The sequence below is a fragment of the Monodon monoceros genome, unplaced genomic scaffold (genome assembly GCF_005190385.1).
Source record: "Monodon monoceros isolate NGI ecotype Baffin Bay Population unplaced genomic scaffold, NGI_Narwhal_1 Super_Scaffold_12, whole genome shotgun sequence".
Classification (NCBI taxonomy): domain Eukaryota; kingdom Metazoa; phylum Chordata; class Mammalia; order Artiodactyla; family Monodontidae; genus Monodon; species Monodon monoceros.
The window spans coordinates 102,032,288-102,053,931 of NW_021703768.1; the positions used below are offsets into that span (position 1 = coordinate 102,032,288).

General features: G+C 37.4%; 1 protein-coding gene and 1 non-coding gene across 4 annotated transcripts in view; both read right to left on the reverse strand.

Moving 5' to 3' along the window:
- Nucleotides 1–493: 493 nt before the first annotated feature.
- Nucleotides 494–600, reverse strand: LOC114893459. The gene has a single exon (XR_003792888.1). It is a non-coding gene; the product is annotated as a U6 spliceosomal RNA (small nuclear RNA).
- A 12,468-nt stretch (nt 601–13,068) lies between these two features.
- Nucleotides 13,069–21,644, reverse strand: part of CEP120 (centrosomal protein 120) — a 78,987-nt gene continuing 70,411 nt past the window's right edge. For 2 of the 3 annotated variants that reach the window (XM_029216594.1, XM_029216595.1), the window contains exons 20-21: nt 18,755–18,900; nt 13,069–14,930 (exon numbers count right to left, since the gene is read on the reverse strand). In XM_029216594.1, coding sequence (XP_029072427.1) covers nt 14,696–14,930; nt 18,755–18,900 — 381 coding nt within the window. In that variant the 3' untranslated portion in view covers nt 13,069–14,695. The remainder of the gene's footprint in view (nt 14,931–18,754; nt 18,901–21,644) is intronic. The other variant, XM_029216596.1, reaches the window with a different exon arrangement.

The window sequence follows — 21,644 nt, forward strand, 5'->3', positions numbered from 1 at the left end:
CCTCTAAGAACTGCTTTTCTGTATCCCACAGATTTTGTGTGTTCATTGTCATTTGTCTCTGAGTATTTTTTAATTTCCTCTTTGATTTCATCATTGACCCATTGGTTTTTTAGTAGCATGTTTTTTAGTCTCTGTGTAATTGTTTTTCCTCATTTCTTTTTCTGTCATTAATTTCTAGTTTCATGCTGTTGTGGTTGGAAAAGATGCTTGAGATAATTTCTATACTCTTAAATTTGCTGAGCATTGTTTTGTGCCCTAGTATGTGTTCAATCCTAGAGAATGTTCCACGTGTACCAAAAAAAATGTGTATTCTGGTTTTTTTGGATGTAATTTCCTAAAAATCTCAATTAAATCTAACTGTTCTAGTGTATCATTTAGTATCTCTGTTGCCTTATTGATTCTCTGTCTGGAAGATCTGTCTATTGATGTCAGTAGGGTGTTAAATTCTCCTAGTATTATTGTATTCCTATCAATTTCTCCCTTTATGTCTGTTAAAAATATGAAATGCTTTATGAATTTCCATTTCATCCTTGCACAGGGGCCATGCTAACGTTCTCTGTATCATTCTAATTTTAGCATATGTGCTGCCAAAGTGAGCATGAACATATGGTTTTATTTTTCAGTTTGTAAACATGGAGTATCACACTGATTTGCAGTTACTGAAAAATCCTTGCATCCCTTCGATAAATTCCCCTTTACATGGTGCATAATCCTTTTAATGCACTGTTGGATTCGGTTTGCAAGTATTTTGTTGAGGACTTTTACGTCTATGTTCATCAGTGATATTGGTCTTTATTCTCTTTTTTTTTTTTTGCAGTATCTTTGTCTGGTACTGGTATCAGAATGATGGCCTCATAGAATGAGTTAAGGAGTGTTTCTTCCTCTGCAGTTTTTTGAAATAGTTTCAGAAGGATCAGTGTTAACTCTTCTCTAAATGTTTGATAGAATTCGCCTGTGAAGCCATCTGGTCCTGTACTTTTGTTCATTGGGAGTTTCAATTTCAGTACTTGTGATTGGTCTGTTTATACTTTCTATTTCTTCCTGGTTCAGATTTGGGATATTGTACCTTTCTAGAAATTTTTCCATTTCTTCTAGATTGTCCATTTTATTGGCATATAGTTTCTTGTAGTGGTGTCTTATAATCCTTTGTAATTCTGTGGTGTTAGTTGTAACTTCTCCTTTTTCATTTCTAACTTTATTGATTTGAGCCCTCTCCCTTTTTATCTTGATGAGTCTGGCTCAAGGTTTATCAATTTTGCTTACTTTTTCAAAGAACCAGCCTTTAGTTTCATTGATGTTTTCTATTGTTTTCTTCATCTCTATTTCTTTTATTTCTGCTCTGATTTTTATGATTTCTTTCTTTCAGCTAACTCTAGGTTTTATTTGTTCTTTCTCTAGTTGCTTAGGTATAAGGTTGGGTTGCTTATTTTTGATTTTTCTTATTTCCTGAGGTAAGATTGTATTGCTATAAAGTTCCCTCTTAGAACTGCTTTTGCCACATTTCATATGTTTTGGATCATCCTGTTTTCGTTTTCATTTGTCTCTAGGTATTTTTTATTTCCTGTTTGATTTCTTCAGTGATCCAGTGGTTGTTTAGTAATATATTGTTTAGCCTCCACATGTTTGTGTTTACAATTGTTTTCTTGTAGTTGATTTCTAATCTCATAGTGTTGTGGTCAGGCAAGGTGCTAGATATGATTTCAATTTTCTTAAATTTACTGAGGCTTGCTTTGTGGCCCAGCATGTGATCTATCCTGGAGAATGTTCTGTGTGCACTTGAGAAGGTGTATTGTGCTGCTTTTGGATGGAATGCTCTATAAATATCAATTAAGTCCATCTGGTCTAATGTGTCATTTAAGGCCTGTGTTTCCTTATTGATTTTCTGTCTGGATGATCTGTCCCTTGATGTAAATGGGGTATTAAAGCCCCTCACTATTATTGTGTTACTGTCAATTTCTCCTTTTATGGCTGTTAGCATTTGCCTTATATATTGAGGTGCTCCTATGTTGGGTGCATATATATTTACAATTGCTATATCTTCTTCTTGGATGAATTGTTTGATCATTATGTGGTGTCCTTCTTTGTCTCTTGTAACAGTCTTTTTTTTTAAGGTCTATTTTGTCTGATATCAGTATTGCTACTCCAGCTTTCTTTTGATTTTCATTTGCATGAAATACCTTTTTCCATCCCCTCACTTTCATTCTGTATGTGTCCCTAGATCTGAAGTGTGTCTCTTTTAGACAGCACATATATGGGTGTTGTTTTTGTATGCATTCAGCCAGTCTATGTTTTTGGTTTAATCTGTTTACATTTCAGGTAATTATTGATATGTATGTTCTTATTGCCATTTTATTCATTGTTTTGGACTTGTTTTCGTGGGTCTTTTTTCTTCCCTTCCTCTTTTGTTCTATTGTGATTTGATGACTATCTTTAGTGTTGTGTTTGTATTGCATTTTCTTTTTTGTGTGTACATCTATTGTAGACTTTTGGTTTGTGGTTACCATGAGTTTCTGATGTAGCAGTCTATATATATACACAACTGTTTTAAGTTGCTGGTCTCTTAATTTCAAATGCACATCCAATATCCTGCATTTGTACTCTGCTCTTCTCACAATTGGTGGTTTTGATATCATATTTGTGTGTGGATGATCTACTACATTTATGTTTGCCTTTACTGGTGAGCCTTCCCATTTGTAATTTTCTTGTTTCTAGTTGTGACCTTTCCTTTCCTTCTAGAGAAGTTCCTTTAGCATTTGTTACAAAGCTGGTCTAGTGGTGCTGAGTTCTTTTAGCTTTTGCTTGTCTGTAAAGCTTTTGATTTCTTTGTCAAATCTGAATGAGAGCCTTGCTGGGTAGAGTATTCTTAGTTGTAGGCTTTTCCCTTTTATCACTTGAAATATATCATGCCACTCCTTTCCGACCCACAGAGTTTCTGCTGAGAAATCAGTTGATTATGGGAATTTCCTTGTATGTTGTTTGTTGCTTTTCCCTTGTTGCTTTAATATTGTCTCTTTGTCTTTAATTTTTGTCAATTTGATTAATATGTTCCTCAGTGTGTTCCTCCTTGGGTTTATCCTGCCTGGGACTCTCTGTGCTTCCTGAACTTGGGTGACTGTTTCCTTTCCGATGTTAGGGAAGTTTTCAGCTATTATCTCTTCACGTATTTTCTCAGGCCTTTTCTCTCCCTCTTCGCCTTCTGGGAGCCCCATAATGTGAATGTTGGTGAATTTGATGTTGTCCCAGATGTCTCTTAAAGTGTCCTAATTTCTTTTCATTCTTTTTTCTTTATTCTGTTCCACGGTAATGCTTTCCACAATTCTTTCTTCCAGCTCACTTATCTGTTCTTCTGCCTCATTTATTTTCCTATTGATTCCTTCTGGTGCATTTTTCATTTCAGTTATTGTATTGTTCAACTCTGTTTTTTATATCATCTAGCTCTTTGTTAAGCATTTCTTATGTCTTCTTGGTCTGTGCCTCCATTCTTTTTCTGAGATCTTGGATCATCTTTACTATCATTTCTCTGAATTATTTTTTTAGGTAGATGGCCTATCTCTGTTTCACTTGTTCTTCTGGGGTTTTATCTTGTTCCTTCATCTGGAACATATTCCTCTGCCATTCATTTCGTCTAACTTTATGTGTTTGTAGTCCCACGGGCTGCAGGAATTTAGTTGCTGCTGCTTCTGGTGTCTGCCCCCATCTTGTTGCTGCTTCTTCTTTGTCTTTGGAAGTAGAATATCATTTTCAGTAGGTTCGAGTCTCTTTTATTGATGGTTGTGCAGCAGTTAGTTGTGATTTGGGTGTTTTCATGAGAGCAGGTGAGCTCAGGTCCTTCTACTCTGCCTTCTTGTCCTCAGACCCTACAAAGCTTTTGTTTTCCTTTGTGCTCTGCCTAGTTTCACTTGTTTATAATGTGTTGTGGGCAGAGGCCTTTTACCTGGTGATTCAGGTAGAGATCCTGGTGAGAAATGGATGCACTGACATGTCAGCTCAGGATGTGTGCAGAGGTTTTTTCTTATTCTTGCATTTGAAACAAATTCCTGTCTTTTCATTTTCGATAAGTTTCTCTATTTCTATGAAATTAGATGCAAGAGTTACCCATCCTGGTCTTGAAGGGGTGTCCTTATGTGGGTGTGTCCATCTACAGTCTGTGTGTGTCTAGTGGCTTTTGATGAGAGAACACGAGTCATGTCTTCCCCCAGGGTATGCTGACAGCTATCACTGAGGTGGGCCACAGAGATGGCAGAGCTAGAGCCAGAGCCAGGTGTGAGCTGGGGCTTCTCCTATGTTCAGTGCCTGACACCACCGTATTGAGGGTGGCTTCAGGTCTCAAGGTGCTAAAGAAGAGGCCCTGAGGTTTGGATCCAAGCTGGTTCTGTTCTAAGTGTGTGCTCCTCACTCCACCCAGCATTGATACCTTAGCTCCAGATGGAAGCAGAGTTGGAGCAAGAGGGGCCAGATCAGGCACCCAGTGCAGGCCAGGGCCTGTACTAGAGTGGTCCCATATACCATTCAGAGTTCCAGACCACTCCTGATCTGCCTCCAAGAGTGCCAGGAAGGGCCACTCCAAACCCATTCAGATGTAGTGCCAGGTATAAGCCAGCTCCATCCTCCACAACTGCACATTCCCCCTGGCAGCAGCAACCTTCATCCTAGTGGGATGCTGCCCCACAGAGTAAGAGGGGCCAGAGTGGGCACTCAGTGTGGGCCAGGGTGCATGGTGGGGTGTCATGGGAAACTGGCCAGAGTCCCAGGCAGTCTCAAACTGCTTACTCAGCCTTGTTTGGGGAACAAGGAAGCATGTGCTTGCACTTCACAAGTGCAGTCCAAGTTTCTCACAGCCCCCCTACCAGTCTTACTGGTCCTCAAACAAGCCAAGGGGACTTATCTTCCTGGTATTGGACTCAAGGTCTGGCACATCCCATATGTGGTTTGAACCACTCACTTCCCAGGAAGTATCTCCAGGCCTGTGTAATACCCCCCTTCTGTGTCCCCTCCCAGGGGTGCAGGTCCTGACATGATCACTTCTCTTTCCTTCCTACCTGACTTTGTGTGGCTCTTTCTTTATAGCCTTGGTTTCTTTATCGCCTTTATAGTCTTTCTGCCAGTCTACAGTTTGTTTTCAGTGAGAATTGCTCCACATGTATATATATATATTTTTTTTTTTGATGTGTTCATGGAGGGGAGACAAGCTTAGCATCCTCCTACTCCACCATCTTGATCTCTCTAGTCATTATTTCTTTACATAAGCTTTCTGCCCCCTTTCTCTCTTTTGGTACTCTCATAGTACATATATTGTTTCACTTAATGGTATCCCATAATTCACATAGGATTTCTTCACTGTTTTTCATTCTTTTTTCTTTATTCTCCTCTGACTGGATAATAACAAATGACCTGTTCTCAAGTTCACAGATTCTTTCTTCTGTATCATTAAAGCCTGCTGTTGATGTTCTTCTTGCATTTTTGTTCATTCCATTATAATCTTCAGCTCCAGAATGTTTTTTTTTTTTGGATTTTGTTGTTTTGTTTTTATGATTTCTCTCTCTCTCTCTCTCTGTTGAGCTTCTCATTTGGTTTATGTATTGTTTTCCTAATTTGTCTATTTGTATTCTCTTATAGCTCACTAGTCTTCCTTAAACCAATTATCTTGAATTCTCTGTCAATTCATAGTTTTTATTTCTTTGGAGTTGATTACTGGAAAATTATTGTGTTTCTTTGGTTGTGTCATGCTTCCTTGATTTTTCACCTTTATTGTAGGCTTGTGTTGATGTCTCTGCATTTGATGGAACAGTAACCTCTTCCAGAATTTATGGACAGGTTTTGGTGGGAAAAGATCATCAGCATGTGGTACAAGGGCAGTGGCTGAGTGGGGTGTGGTAGTTCTGGCTCCCGGTAAGTCCTGGTGCTGCTGCTCCCTGCAGCTCCATCAGCTGACGTCACTGTTCACAAAGATTGCTGGGGTCTTCATTGGCCAGGGCCGTGACTGTCTGAAGCAGTGGTGGGGTCTGATGGGGTCTTTGGTGGTAAAGTCTTCTAGGGAACTCCTGATCTTTCTTCTCCTGCTGGGGTTGTCATGGCAAAGGGTATCCCTTTTGGATCCATGTCCAGCTCATGAGAGCCGTCGTGGTAGAGTTGGCATTGGTGTCGGATGCATAGGCACCATGGAACAGCTATGAAGTTGGGCTCTGGAGTGGATGTCCACAGAGCAACAGCGGCTCCAGGGATTGGGGCACTGGCTGCCCACAGTGGTGGTTGCTCTGGTATCTGAGATGTTGGTGCAAGCTGAGCAGCCAAGGAGCTGGGAGCTGGAGAGTGGGTGCATTTGTAGAGACAGTAACTCCAGAATCTGGGGCACTGCCTAGCCTTCAGTGGTGTTGACTCCAGTGCCCAAGATGTGGGTACACACAGAACAGGCACACAAAGAGCACATGCACAGTCAGGGTCTGAAGTTTTGGGACATGCAGAACAGCTGTGGCTCTGGGGTCTGGGGTAAGTATGGGGCTTGGTGGGAGGGGTGGCATCCTTGGTCCCAGGACACCAGACTCTTTCTTGGGGGGTTGTAGTATCTCCTCTCTGAGGGGTCCATTATGGCAATGGTTGTTGCTTACCTCAGTAGTGAAATCTGCTTGTATTCTCTGTGGAGCAGGCCATTGGGATTCATATGCACAAACACAATGGGGAGTAGTCCATACTGTCACGGGGGCTGTTGAGCTCCTCAGTGGCAAAGTCTGTTGGGATTCTCCACAGAGCACGCCATGGGGAATGTGGTGGCCTTTGCCATGTGGCTGACACCGATAGCCTTCACCTTTTTTATTTTTTGGTTCCTAGCTGTCTCTGGACACCTCAGCTACGCTGATTTCCTCGGAGATCTTTGTCGTGCAGTTATTCTCGTTTGGTTCCACTGTGTTGCTATAGGCTCTTAATTGGACTCTTGAGTCCTCCCAGGGCTGTTTTCATTCATGAATAGCTGCATACTTGTTATATTTTCTTGAGGAATGAAGGCTGGTATCTCCTACTCCATTATCTGGTTCTTTTCTGCCTTATTTCACTGGCTATGAACCTTTCATACAGTCTTGAACAGAGATAATGAGAGGAGATACTGTTTTGTTCTTGATCTTTTGGGAAAGCACTCACTCTTTTACTATTAAGTATGTTAGCTATAGGGTCCTGTAGATGTCCTTTATCAGGTTGAAGAAGTTCCCTTATATTCTTAGTTTGCTGGGAGTGTTTATCAGGAATGGATGTTGGATTTTGACGAATGCTTTTTCTCACTTGACTGCTATTGTCACTCGTACCCAGAACTGGCTATTGACACATTCTATGGAAATGCTTTGGACGCTATGGATTTTAAGGCCATCTTAGATTCCAGCTGAGTTTGCCTACATACACACCCCCCTTTGCTAGCTAAGCTTTGGGAGCACAGGCTTATAAACATACTGGTTTGTTGTTGTTTTTGTTTTTCTCATTCTCCCCCCTATACCTACCTCTGAAGTTTTAGTGTGACTAGCAACTACTCTGATGTAGCTTATGACATAAATTGTTCCTCTGGTTCAAACAAGTTTGATGCTACTTTTAATATCAAATTTAGTATCCAAATACTCTTACAAAATCTGAGAAAAAGTCTTGATATAAAATAACATGCATGAGCAAAGCTTCTACTAATAAAGCTGTGATTGGAAACTTCGTTGCTTACTCTACTTTATAGTAACAGAATCTATCAGAAACAGAACAGTGAGTGTAGATAAAGGACGAGGAGAAGGAAAATGCAGAAATGCTATTTTGGTCATTCTTTGCTGTTGATTACATGAAGGGATTGGAGGTGCACTGTCACCTGTAATTTTTCCTGATAACCATGAAGCGTATAATCTCTTTCCAAGATAACATACTAGGAAGAACAATAGTAATACTTTATATATAACTACAGTTGACCCTTGAACAACATGGGTTTGAACTGTATGGGTCCACTTATACAAATATATACTATAGAACTATGTGATCTGTGGTTGAATCTTCAGATGCAGAACCGCAGGTAGGAGGGTCGTCCTAAAGTTACAGGTGGATTTTTGACTGCCAGGGTTGGCACTGCTAACACACGCATTGTTCAATAGTCAACTGTATGTAGAACTGTATACTACATAAAGCACTTACATGTAGTGTGTATGTGTATATATATATTATATATAATAAATGTATATAAATCTATAATTTGATCTCTGTGGAACAGGCAGATTATTCTCTTTCATTTGGTAGAACAGCATGCCACTAGCAATTGCTAAATATGTACACACACTGAAGGAAGCATTGAAATGAATACTGCACATGTGCTCCAAATTTTAAGCTTAGATTCATGCCAGAATATACTAGATTGACAATTACTTCTCATGTGTACGTATACTGCTAGATTCATAGACATATTCAGATGGATCTGGACAGTGACACTGAGGTTCAAGTGATAATATAAGGGGTAAAGAGTAATCGAACCAGTGAACCCACCTGACAATTTTATAGACCTTAGGAAGAAAAAGAAAAGGTATACCACAGGAAAATTGAGGTGTGAGCTCTTCTTTCCACTCTTTCTTTCCCTCGTTTTTCTTTCTCCTTCTTTCTTTCTTCCTTTTCTTTTTTGGGGGGTTTATAAAGAATCTTTTACAGACAAATTTTGGGTGTCATTTGTTCCCAGTAAACACTTACACATTCATAGGGAGATAAGAGAGAAAGAAGTGTGGATTGATAACAGGGAGAGAGGTGGTAGGCCAAATGTGGGCTGGCTATTACAGTTTTTATTGGTGAAAAAAAGTCTGTGGGCTAAATCACTTCTGAAGACTATTTATAAAACTTTCCTATTTGGTACCTTTATTCTCTTCCTGCAAATTTTACAAATTTCAGTTGGTTCCCTAAATAAACTTCTGCCAGAAACCTTCAAGAGAATACCATTAATCTCACCTGCCAACAGTGAAGCTAAATCAGGAATTGAAAGTTCCTTCCTTGAGGCAACAACCGGGCACTACACCAGTCTACTATACTATCTCATCCAATCTAAACAGGATGACTCAAGATATGTGCTGAATATTAATATCTCAAGTTCTTGATTTGACATCCCATTTTCAGGGCATCTTTGCACACAATCTGAACTGAATTCAAGTAATGCAATAATAGCCTTGCTTGAAATTCAGAATTTCTCTCAAGAAAACAGATGGAAATTTTAGTAACCAAATCTTTCTCAATTTTTCAGATTACAGTAAGAAGTCATAGAAATGAAATGAGTTCTTTAATGCTTTTCATCTTGCTCCATCTATTAATATGAGAATTTGCTTAAAAAATGAGCAAATCTACTAGGCATAGGCTCTCTCACTATTGGGTTAGCATTCACTAAAATTTACAATAATGTCAAAGTAGGATTTTGCAATAATATTTCATTTGCCCTGGCCAAGTTTTAATCTAAAATATTGAGGAAAATTCAGCACTCATCCAATGAATCTGCATGCTTTTGACTAGTTAACATGTTAATCAAGAAAAGGGTTGTGCTGTCCAACTATTAGATAAGCTATTTGGAAAAGAAAAAATATTTGTCTGTGAATTTGTGGATGAAATGTTTCCAAGAAGAAATTATAAATGGACCCTATTTTAGTTCTCTCCTGTTATGAATGACAGGTTTAACATTCTTAGAAATCCTAAGAATATAACGACTACATCTTTAAAAGCCTCTAGGGATTATTGTACATTAATGTATCAGAGTCAGTAAATTATTTATCTATAAATTAGTCTTTCTAAACAGATTTCCACCCCCCTTCAATTTGAAAGCTAAACTTCTGAGTCTGTATTTCAGCAACTTTATATCTGAAGAGCCTACATCTGTAAAAACATTTCTAATGAAAACATGAAGACAACCCCCAGAGAAGCAAATAAAATGAGATTTAAGTATATAGCAGCCCTTCTACTGTTACATTCCTAACAACAGTGGGTTCTAATTTGATGCCAAATAGAGGTTATATAACAAAATCAGTGAGCACTCTAGTGCTTTTGGTTTCAGTGGAAAATTCAGGTGCTTAAACATTTCCGTCTGTACTTCCACATTTACACCAAGATGGAGGAGTTATGTCTTTGCCAAGTCACAGAAGCCGAGGGCCCATCGGATAGGAAGATACATAGATTGTGTTCTAAGGCAGGTGGCAGAAGAAGTGCATGCTGGGAAGTCTGTGTTCTGAGGCCTTTGTCCCAGTTGCCAAAACACAAATATCAAAGACGGATTTGAATTTTCAAGTCATACCATGTTAAAAATTATCCACCCAGACTTTATTCAGCACTCCCACACAAACCATTTCGTCAATTAATAAGACCACCAACCAACAATAAGACTACCTCATAGTAGCAACAAACTACCAGACTACCAAACTAACAGACTATCTCAATCGAAAAGATATTAAGCCTAATTTAGGGAACTAGTAATCCACTGTGAAAAATTCTCACTCAAATTTATGTCCATGTTCTGGACTACCTGCTAAATTAAATAACCAGTACTGTTTTGTGTTGATTTTGTCATTATTCTTTTTTAAAAGGATAATAAGACCTTAATTTTATAATACATGAAGGCATTACAATTCCAAGTTTCAAGGATGCTCCAATTTTACCTTTAGAGGTTGGGATGAAAAAAGTAGCCATTAATTTTCACTAATTTCAGAATTTGTCAACAAAGGCACTACAAACGTACAATGAAGTATCTGATCCACTCCTACAATCAAGGAATGAAAAGATAGTATCTTTAAAAATGGCTTGCCAGGAGGCTCATGTGCAAAAACCCTTTTAGTATTTAAACACTGGGTAGGCAGATCTGAAGCAAACGTTTTTTTAAAATTGTATAAATTGTTTTTTTTTAATTATATACATTTTATATAACACAAAATTTTAACAATTTTAAGCGTACAATTCAGTGGCGTTACATATATTCACAATGCAACCATTTCCACTGTCATCATCCTCAACAGAAACTCTGTACCTATTCAGCAGTGACTCCCCAGTTCCTGCACCCCCTCTCCCAGGTAACCTCTTTTGTACCTTCTGTCTCAATGCAATTGAAGCATACTTTTAAAAAGCCAAACAGGGCTCCCCTGGTGGCGCAGTGGTTGAGAGTCTGCCTGCCGATGCAGGGGACACGGGTTCGTGCCCCGGTCCGGGAAGATTCCACATGCCGCGGAGCGGCTGGGCCCGTGAGCCATGGCCACTGGGCCTGCGTGTCCGGAGCCTGTGCTCCGCAACGGGAGAGGCCGCAAGAGTGAGAGGCCCGCATACCACAAAAGACAAAAATAAATAAATAAAAGCCAAACAATCCAACAAACGAATCCCTCAGTTTCAACAGAGCCGGGTCAGTGAGGCCAGGAAAGCGCATTCTCCCAGTACCTCAGTCGTTAATTTTTATGTCTGTTTTGACTGGCAGGCCATATACACTATTTTTTCTTCATGAATGCAGCAACTATTGAGTACCTACCTGGGGAAGCCACTATTTTAGTCCTGGCAAATGGCAGAAAGTAAGACAGACCTAACCTCTGTCCTCATGGACCTTCTATTCTAGTTAAACATGCTTCTCCTTATCCCCACTCTAGAAATCACGCGGGAAAGTGTGCAATTTTGATAGGATACCAGTGGCACGACACATGCCCTGTATCAATAATCCATTTCCAGCATAAGAGGACTGCTCAGAGGTGCTACGGCAGAACATTATCTACCGTTCTCTATTTTAGGTCACTGCTTTACTAGGTAATGGATAATAGAACAGCTGAGCTATACTAACTGATTGATAAATGTTATACCCTTATTTGGGCCTTCTGCATCTGTTTCATTTAATTTAACATCTGATAAAATGCTATATACCATAGAAGCTGGGCACACAAAAATACTTAAGGTTTCCGATTTTAGGATCAAATTTGGAATTTCATTTATATGAAATGTCCAGAATAGACAAATCCACAGAGACAGAAAGTAGCTAAGTGGCTGTCAAGGGCTGGGGAGAGGGGTAAAGGGGGAATGATTGCTAATGAGTGTGGTGCTTCTTTAGGGGATGGTGAAAACGTTTCAGTATTAGATAGCAATGATGGCTGCACAACCGTGTGAATATACTAAAAACCACGGAAGTGCATACTTTAAAATGGTGAATCCTATGGTATGTGAATTATATCAATGAAAAAGTCAAGTCAGGTATTCAGTCAAGCCAGACACAATGGTAGTGAGAGGCCAAATTTTCAAAGTCCATCCATAGCTACCAGGGGACCCTTTTTATAGACTGTAAGAACCAGGTCAGTCAGTCCATTCGGAGGTGGCTGAGGACAAGCAAAATGTACTGGGGCAATCTGAGGACTCAGATTCGGGCTGGGACGTATCTGGACAGAGCAGTAAGTGGATGAGAAAGTCATCTGATCAGACTTGCCTGTTGTAATCTTAAAATTGTTCATGCAGTGCCTTAATACGTCCTTAAATCATACTCAAAACTTCCACACCTGCTGGAAGCAACAGGATCCCAAGTCTATATAGAAATCACTGGGATATACCTGTAAAGGAACTCTTCCAATTTATACAGACATGGCACCACACATACCGGGAAGACGTAGTAATACACCTTCCGCGCAGTATGTGCTAGCCTTACACATGGAACTAGGCTTTCTCCGTGAAAAGGAATCACAAACATTTTAAAGGTAAACTTTGTTTCACATGAAAATACCTGATGAAAGGTCTGCTGTTACATATAGTACTGAGGAAACTTCTTATTCACTCACCTACTCACTTGGTCATTCACTCATCTCTCTACTATGGTCATAACTCAACTCCCAGGCACCGATGATAATTTAGTAAGAGCAATCAGTATAAATACGGTAAATGCCACTTACAAATGAAATGTCTGTTGCTACAGGACCATAAAAAGGTGTTAAAATTTCAGAGTCTCCCAATCAGTTTTAGAACATATAAAAGTATCTATCTGCAATGTAAGCACTTAAAAACCCAAAATACAAAGTAACTTGATACAGCAAGTGCCAAGCACTTGCCCAATCCGTTTAACAAAAAAGTAACAGACTGCTCAGAAACTCAAAGATGCATACAAGTGTCATTTTTATTTGATGAAATACATAGCCAAAAGATTAGAGAAGGCAAACCGCACATCCATTTTAGAAACGTCCTTTTTGTTTCTTTAAATCTAAGGCCCCCTCTAGTGTCTGAAAACAGTCACATGCAGCACACAGTGCAATTGAAGGCACAGTCACAATATTTCCCCAAGACCTTCCCAAATAAAAAGAATACTTCTGTTCCATTCATGTGGCACAAAAATCAATGAGAGAAAATATATAGCCATAATTAATACTTCACATTCTTGCTATAATTCACATATTCATTATTCTCTCAGTAATTTCTCTATTTACTCTTGGGTTGTTTTCAGATTAATACTTGTTAACAAGGGGGGGAGGAAAGAAACATATAAAGCATGTAGGGACTTTAATTTCCCAAACAAGAAATATACCACCTTGAAAACAACAGAAAATTTAGTGTCACCAAATAGCCTATTCTGTTTTTGTGGAAGTTATCAGTAAATAGTATATATTTCTTAAAGTATATACTTAAAATTTATTATATTTGGAAGTAAGAAATTTTAAACTACATATATTTCAAAGCTCACCTAATCTGTGAATTTGCTAATCAAACCTTTTTAGTACCCTGTAAAAGGAAGTGGAAAGTGTTGCTTTGAGGGCAAATGTTGGCTCTGAAGAATACGATGTAAAGGAATTCTTAAAAATTTATACTGACATGGCACTACATAAATCCAATGGCTTAATCTCATGTTCTTTTGTAAAAGACTGATTAAATTCAGGGGGAGTCAAAAATAGGTTTTCACTCTACTTTCTTAGCTAAAGCGTTTATGCATCTGTTTCCATGTTTTATTACAGAGGGTTTACATTAACAACTAGTATTACTATTACTGGAAAATGAAATCTCTATTTTTAACAAAAGAAAACAATGCAATCTTGAGCAGGAGACTGACAGAGAAAACTTACTAAGCTATTACTTCATATTCTTAAAAGTTAAGAGTATACTAAAAAATTGAAAATTCAATAGCTGTTGAAACAAGTTTAATCTGTATTAACTTTATTTAAATAAATGACTAATTTGTCACTCAATAGATCACAAATGGCTTCTCTGCACTGATCCTTTCTGTTTTCGAACTTGTCACCTGCAAATGTTACAAGTTAAAACAGACAGCTCATCTAAAATGAATTAAATAAAACTAGTTGCATTTACAAGTGGTCTCAACTTTTAAGATACCTCTATTCAAATGAACAGGACAGCATTTTTAAAGTGCAACATGTACTCTTTTGGCTCAACATAAAAAATTATGTAACTGGAAATTACTACAGTCATTTCTCTGAGAACAAATTTAGTGAAAAGCTGTTCTGAAAGTTAGCCATGAAATTATAAATTATGAGAAACACTGAAAAGTCATTAAAAATGAGAATATAAAACGCAATTACAAATAAACCAGAGTGGGAGAGGTAGCATAAAGTGAATAAAATCGAATAAATACTATACAATAACATACAAAATTTTGCTTATAAAAAACTGAAAATTGCATTGTAAAACATCCATTTTCCCTTCTTTTGAGGGCTTTACTATTAAATTAAAATTCAGACCTGGAGTCTCTGTAAAGATTTTCCAAATGTTATTAATTACTGGCATTGTTTTTTGCCAAAATCTCTCCGATCTGTCGGTCAAGTTCACTTATTATTCGATCCTCATGATTATACACACCCGTCCTCATCAAAGTATCCCTTTCTTCTATGAGGCGAGTCAAATAATCATCCAAACCTTCTTCCAATGCACTGCCATGTGGGCCATCCATTTTTCCACTCGCAATCTCTCTGGAATCCTGGTACTGTTTTTGTTCTTGTTGCCTTAACCTGAGAAGTCAAGAACGCATGCCACTCTAGCAAGCAACAAACACTCTTCTGGTTTTCGGTTAACAACACCACTTAAAAACAAAATGATTTAGTGGTAAAATACATTTTTTAGTAATATTTTCAGGAAGAAAACAAAAACCACTTGGTTGGGCAGAGTTAGGGCACTTATAAAAGACAGTTTTAAAAACAATACTTGTTTTTCTAATTATAAAATACATGAAAACTGTAGAAATTTGGGGAATGTGTAGAAAAGAAAATCATCACAATCTTATTAACCAGAGATAACCAATCTGAGTAATAAGTTTCTGTATTCTCAATTTAAAAATGCATGTATTTTAAACACAGTATTGCTAACTTTTTAGAAAACTATATAGGCAATTCTGTACATTATATGTATCACTTATTACTATAATGAATATCTTCCTATATCATTATTATTGATCTTTAGGTTGTTATTAAACTTTTGTTATGTTTTTTGAACATAAAATTTTCTTCTAAATTCATCCCACAAATATTTACTCTTACTAAACAGTGCTAGGTTTGGGGGATACTGCAGTTGAATCAAGAAGAAAAGTTCCCATTATTATGGAGCTTATATTACTAAGTATTCATAGAAAGTGATATTCTATAGATGTGAATGCCTGGTTCAAAGGGCATGTACATTTTAAGAGACTGTATGGATAGCTTCAAGTTATATGCATGATGATCTTATCTAAGAGATGAAGAAAGGGGAGCAGGTGCCAGCCTGGGATTTGGGTCTTTACAATGGAATATCATCAATCACTTTACCTTGAAAATGGGAAGTATACTTAGCATTACTATCACTTAGTAAGTATACTAAGTTTGGACACAGAGTAGGTTTTAATTTAATTTGGAATCTACAACTAAGACATAACTTTATACTCTACGTAACAGGCTACGAAAATATTTAATTTGCAACTACTCCTAACCTTTGTCTTTATAAGTAAGATAAAAAAGCAATTGAGTCTAAGCCCCTGCTTCTAGATGGTCTTCATGGTAAGTAAGCCAATGGAAACCAAATCCACTTCTCAAATTACACATGGCGTTTGGGGGGAGAGGGAGGAAGAGCCTGGGAGGACAGTGTCCTGCCCCGACAGACAAGGAGCACTGGGAGTGTACAGTCTTGTTTGTTCATATACCTCTGAAACCTGAACTGACTCCTAAGATCCCTCACAAAAGAACAAGAAACTGAGGTATACAGTCCAAAAAGGACACCAAATACCTCTCTCTGTTCTAAGAAAAAAACCCTAAATAGTGAGGGCCCTGTGCTTTGAGACTGGGGTGGAAATCAAGTGATTAATGGGACACTAGTAAAACTGAGCAACACATGGGGATGAGTAAGAGAAGACTTCTGAATAGCTGTTTCCCCTACTCTAACTCTTACAACAGCTCTCTTGGAGGAATAGGTCCTCTTGGGAGATTAATGACACACAGTGCCAGACTATGTACCAGGAAGTTCAACCATTTCCCTGTTCATCTGTTTATGCATGAAGGACAAATGAAATTTTTACACAACTGAGAGATTATCCCTATCAATTCTTTACTAAAATGCAATCAACATTCATGATCACAACAGGATTTTAGAACCCTGTGGCTGAAGAAGTCCATAAAGTTATCAAAGGAAACTTTACTTTCCTGACAAACACTATGTATGGACTCCACTCACCCAGCTTCGTGTCACTAGGAACCTACTGCTTTTAGAATTGCTGTTAGAAAGTTCCTTCTTATATTGAACTCAGTATGTGCCTTTATACTCTCCAATAACTGGCTATGATTCTGTTCAAGAGGAAATCCTACTGAATTATTTTTAACATGGTAGCCCTCCAGATATCTGAAGAGAACTTTCTAATACTTTGCCCAAGACTTCTCTACAAATTAATATCCCTCACTCTCCTAACCACTTTTTGGTCACATTCCTTTGGCAGCTCTCTAGGTAGCTGATTTCCCTTAAAGTCTGTTGCACACTGGTAAGAACAACCCAGAGGTGGTTTTACCACAGTGTGTATTGAACACTCCTCCTATGAATGTCCCTAACTGCACTGGCTCTTTGGCAGCCAAGTCACATTGTTAGTAGTAGTCACTTAAACCCTCCTAGGCTTCCTCACATCAACTGTTTTATTATGTCTTGCCCATCACTTGAGAGATTTTTCTTATAATTTATACAGAGAACTCTGCTTTTGTTTCTAATGTATTTAATCTTGTTGGTTTCAGTTCTCCCTAAATCTTAATTAAGACATTAATAATAAGTTTTAATTTTATATGACTTATCGGCAAATAGCTATCTTTGTTTAAACCACCAAAACAGTGCTCAGCAAACAGTAGGTGCTTAATATGTATTTGCTAAACTAAAACACATTGCTATATATAATAGCAAAATTTTGCAAGGCAAAGGACATGTTAAAATTAATTTGTAACATCTTCCAAACCTATGACATAGTAGATACCAAATAAATATCTGCTGAACAAAAAGAGAATAATAGTGTGAATTGAGCCCTGCAGCATGCATTATAGACCTTGACCTTTTCCAACTGATATTTATACATTAATATTCTAAATGCAGTGGTGTAATTCAGCTCCAAACCCACCTAATATAGTGACTGAATTTTCCCCATTTATATAGGGATATATCATGGGATATTCTGTCAAATGTATGTCCTATGTACACATTGTGTCCTCCCAAAATTCATATGTTTAAAGCCCCAGCCCAAAATGTGATGGTATTTGGAGATGGAACCTTTGGGAGATGATTAGGTTTAGATGAGCATGAGCAGGGGTGTCATGATGAGATTTATGCACTTATTAGAAGAGACACAGTAGAGCTTGTGAGGACACAGAGGTAAGGCAGCTGTCTAACAAGTCAGGAAGAGAGTCCTCACCAGAAACTAACCATGCTGGCACTTTGATCTTGAACTTTTAGCCTCCAGAACTGTGAGAAAATAAATTTCTGTTGTTTAAGTCACCCAATCTATGGTATTTTGTTCTGCCAGCCTGAGCTAAGACAGTATGCTTCGCTGCAACAAAAATACTAGTCTCTTGCTAAACTAAGTTAGAAAGTCTTCCTGTACACTCCCCTTAAAGAGACAGTAATTTGTTCTAATACTGCTTCCTAATGATACTTTTCTAACATCAAATACTTGAAATTGTAACTAAGATGAACATGACACTATAGAGAAGCCCACTGTTGCAGAGTAGTTAAAAATACAACCTCTGGAATCAGATATGAACTCTGGCTCCCCGATTTACTAGCTGTGTGACCTTGGAAAGGGTACATAAATCTCTTTAATCCTTGGTTTCTTCATCTCGAAATGGGGATAATATCTTCCTCAAAAAGTTGCTTCGAGGATTAAAAAAAGTGGAGATAGGCATATAAGGCATTTAAAATAGCTGCTGACACACAGGGCAATAATTAAGAGCTATATTCTGTATTACTTACATTAAGAATATAACAATATTTGAAATTTTTTTTACTTTATATGTAATTAAAAATTCAGTATAATCAATTACCTTGAAATAGTAGCAATAATCCTAAAATAGTCACACAGGAATAAAATTTAAAGTACTAATGCTATGAGTGGAAACAAAAAAGCTAAACACGGCTACGTTCATGGCAAAAAAATGTTAAGAGTAATGGTCTTTGGCAAAGATTTTCTATTGTATAACTCAGCTACATTTTATATATGATGTACCTTATTCTTGAAAGACCTGATGTTGTACTTTCCCTAGACCAATGACTAAATAAAAAGTTGTCCTATTTGAACTTTAGTTTTTGTATGCAAAAAAAAGTAATTTCTTAGTTATTATACCTGTTCAGTTCATTTCTTATATCCAACAATTCTTGTCTCTCAGTGTTTACTGTATCTTTTTCCTCAGCAGCCAAGTAACGTAGTCTCATCTGTTCCAACTCTTCTTGCTGTTTTTTAAGACGAGCCATTTGACTTTCTTGCTCCCGCTTGAAAGAAACAAGCCAGATCTCTAATGTTAGGAATAAATATATTTATATGACTTTGACTTATGATTATAATCCTCCGTGACAGCACCCATGATAGAGCCACACACTGCAGATTCTATTATCTAGAAAGCCCAGGTTCTCTTTACAAACTTTTCTGTGATTTCCCTTCTTGTTATAAGCCATAACCACTCATGGCCCAATCAGTGATTGAGGTTAGCTAAATATCGTAAGATCTAATAGTAGTTAGAGGCAAGAAAGAGTCTGCTATCAACACAATGAGTTGCCACAGGACCAATGGTAAGAGTAGTATTTAAGAAATGGTTAATTATACAAAATTATCTAAGAAATTACAATTAGATAAAGGAATGGTAAATTATACAAATTAATTATACAAAAATACAAATTATACAAAGAGGTACTAAGATTCAATAACTGTCCCTGTACTAGTAACTCCACTCCTACCTCAAGAGATAATATGCCTTTCCACTCTTTTTTCAAGGCTTACATAGAAATCTATGCACATGATAAAATTTCTTTTATATAAATGTGTGACATTCCACACAATGGATATTCCATGATTTAGTCAACCACTCTCTCAATAACGGAGATTTTGGAATGCTGCAGTAAGACATCCTGTCATCTAACACAGTTAGCTCATGAATCTTTCTATAGATTTCCTTAGGGACCAGGAGTGCTTTTCTTTCTTTAGGACAGAGCCCCTAAATGGGAAAGCTTAGATCAATAGGTAATATCATCTTTTTTAAAAAAGAAGCATTTACTGAATAACAAAACTACCAAATCATAAACGTGCACTTTGGTCAAATTTTACAAAGTGAACTACTCACATAACCACCATCCAGAATAAGAAACAGGAGATTATCGTAACCCCAGAAGCCCCTCTGTGCTCCCGCCCAAGTCACTGACCACTCATCCTTCACCAAAGATAGGACTAATTTCTAACACCATGAATAAGTTTTCACTGCTTTGAACTTTCTGTATGTGGAACTGTACAATGTAAGTTTATGTCTGGCTTCTTTCGCTAAATATTTTTTCAGATCCGTCCGTATTATGTGTAGTTGATGATTCACAGTACTACTTAGCATTCTATTGGATGAATATACAGTCTTTTCATTCCACTGCCGAGGGACATTTGCGTTAAGTTTCCAGTTTTGTATTTTAAAGCTGATGTGAACATTATCATACATTCATGGACTTTTGTATGCATTTCTACTGCGTATATACGTGCGATTCAAAGTGCTGGGTCATTGGGTTTAAGAATTTCAATATTAGTAAATATGGTCTGTTTTTAAAGTAGTAGTACTAATTTACACTCCCATGTAAGCATTCCAGTGCTCTATACTCTTGCCAAAACTGGGTAATGTCAGTTGTTTTTTTTTTTTTTTTCATTTAAACCATTCTGATAACTTATGCAGTGGTATCTCATGATTTTATTTTGCATTTTTTCAAATACTAATGAGGTTGAACGTGTTTTAATATTTTTAATGGCATTCTTATTCTGTAAAATTCCTGTTCAACCATTTGGCCTATTGTTCTACTTGGCAGTCCATCCTTCCTTATTGATATGTGTGTGGTTCTTTACATATACTGGATAAATCCTTTGTCAATTATTTAAATTGTAAATATTTTCCACTAGTCTTTGTCTTGCCTTTTACTTTAATGGTGTTGTTTACTTAATTCTAATATGGTCCAAATTTATCTGTCTTTTTGTCTGCCTCAGTTTTTTGTTTTTAATTTTTATTTATTTATTTGGTTATATGGGGTCTTAGTTGCGGCATGCATGTGGGATCTAGTTCCCTGACCAGGGATCGAACCCAGACCCCCTGCATTGGTAGTGTGGGGTCTTATCCACTGTGCCACCAGGGAAGTCCCTATGTGCCTGTTTTGAAGACACTACTTTACATTACCCTCTTGAAGCTTCATTTATCAAAAACTCATATGCAATTGGTTTTGTGTATGGTGAGATCAAGTTTCTTCTTCTCCGCATATAGAGCTCCAATTGACTTAGCAACATTTACTGGAAAACAACTTTTTCCCCCACTGCTTGGCAGTGTCACCTGTTATACATCACCTCTGTCCTTTTATATATGAGTTGTTTCTGGACTCTCTATCCTTCCATTAAACTTCACTGTCTTAATTACTGTAACTTTTGTAACAATAACTCTGGATATTTGATAGTATGTCTTCTGTCTTCAAAATTCTTATTCTTGACTTGTGTGTTTTCATATAAATATCAATTTCTAGGGTTGAAAAAAAACTGGAACTGCTTATGATTATGCTGAATCTACAAATCAAATTTGGCCAAAACCATTATCTTTACAATATTAATTCTTCAAACAGTGAACATAGTTTACCTCTCCAATTATTCAGGTCTTCTTTAATTTTGTCTAACAATATTTTATACTTCTCTATATACTGAGTAGCATCTTTCTCGGAATGTGCGCCTAGGAGTTTCAAGTTTTTAAATGCTACTGCAAATGGCAGAGTTTAAAAATTTCTGTTCTCTGCCTCTGGTATAGAGAATTAAAATTGATATTTACATACTCGTTTTGTTTCCAGCAAGCTTGCTAAACTCATTTATTAATTCTAATAGGTCATCTGTAGATACTTTCTGGTTTTCTATGTACATAACAACTGTCATCTGCAAATGACAACAGTTTTACTTTTTCCTTTCCAGATGATAGACCCTTTCCGCCTGTTACACTGGATAGAACCTCTAGTACAAT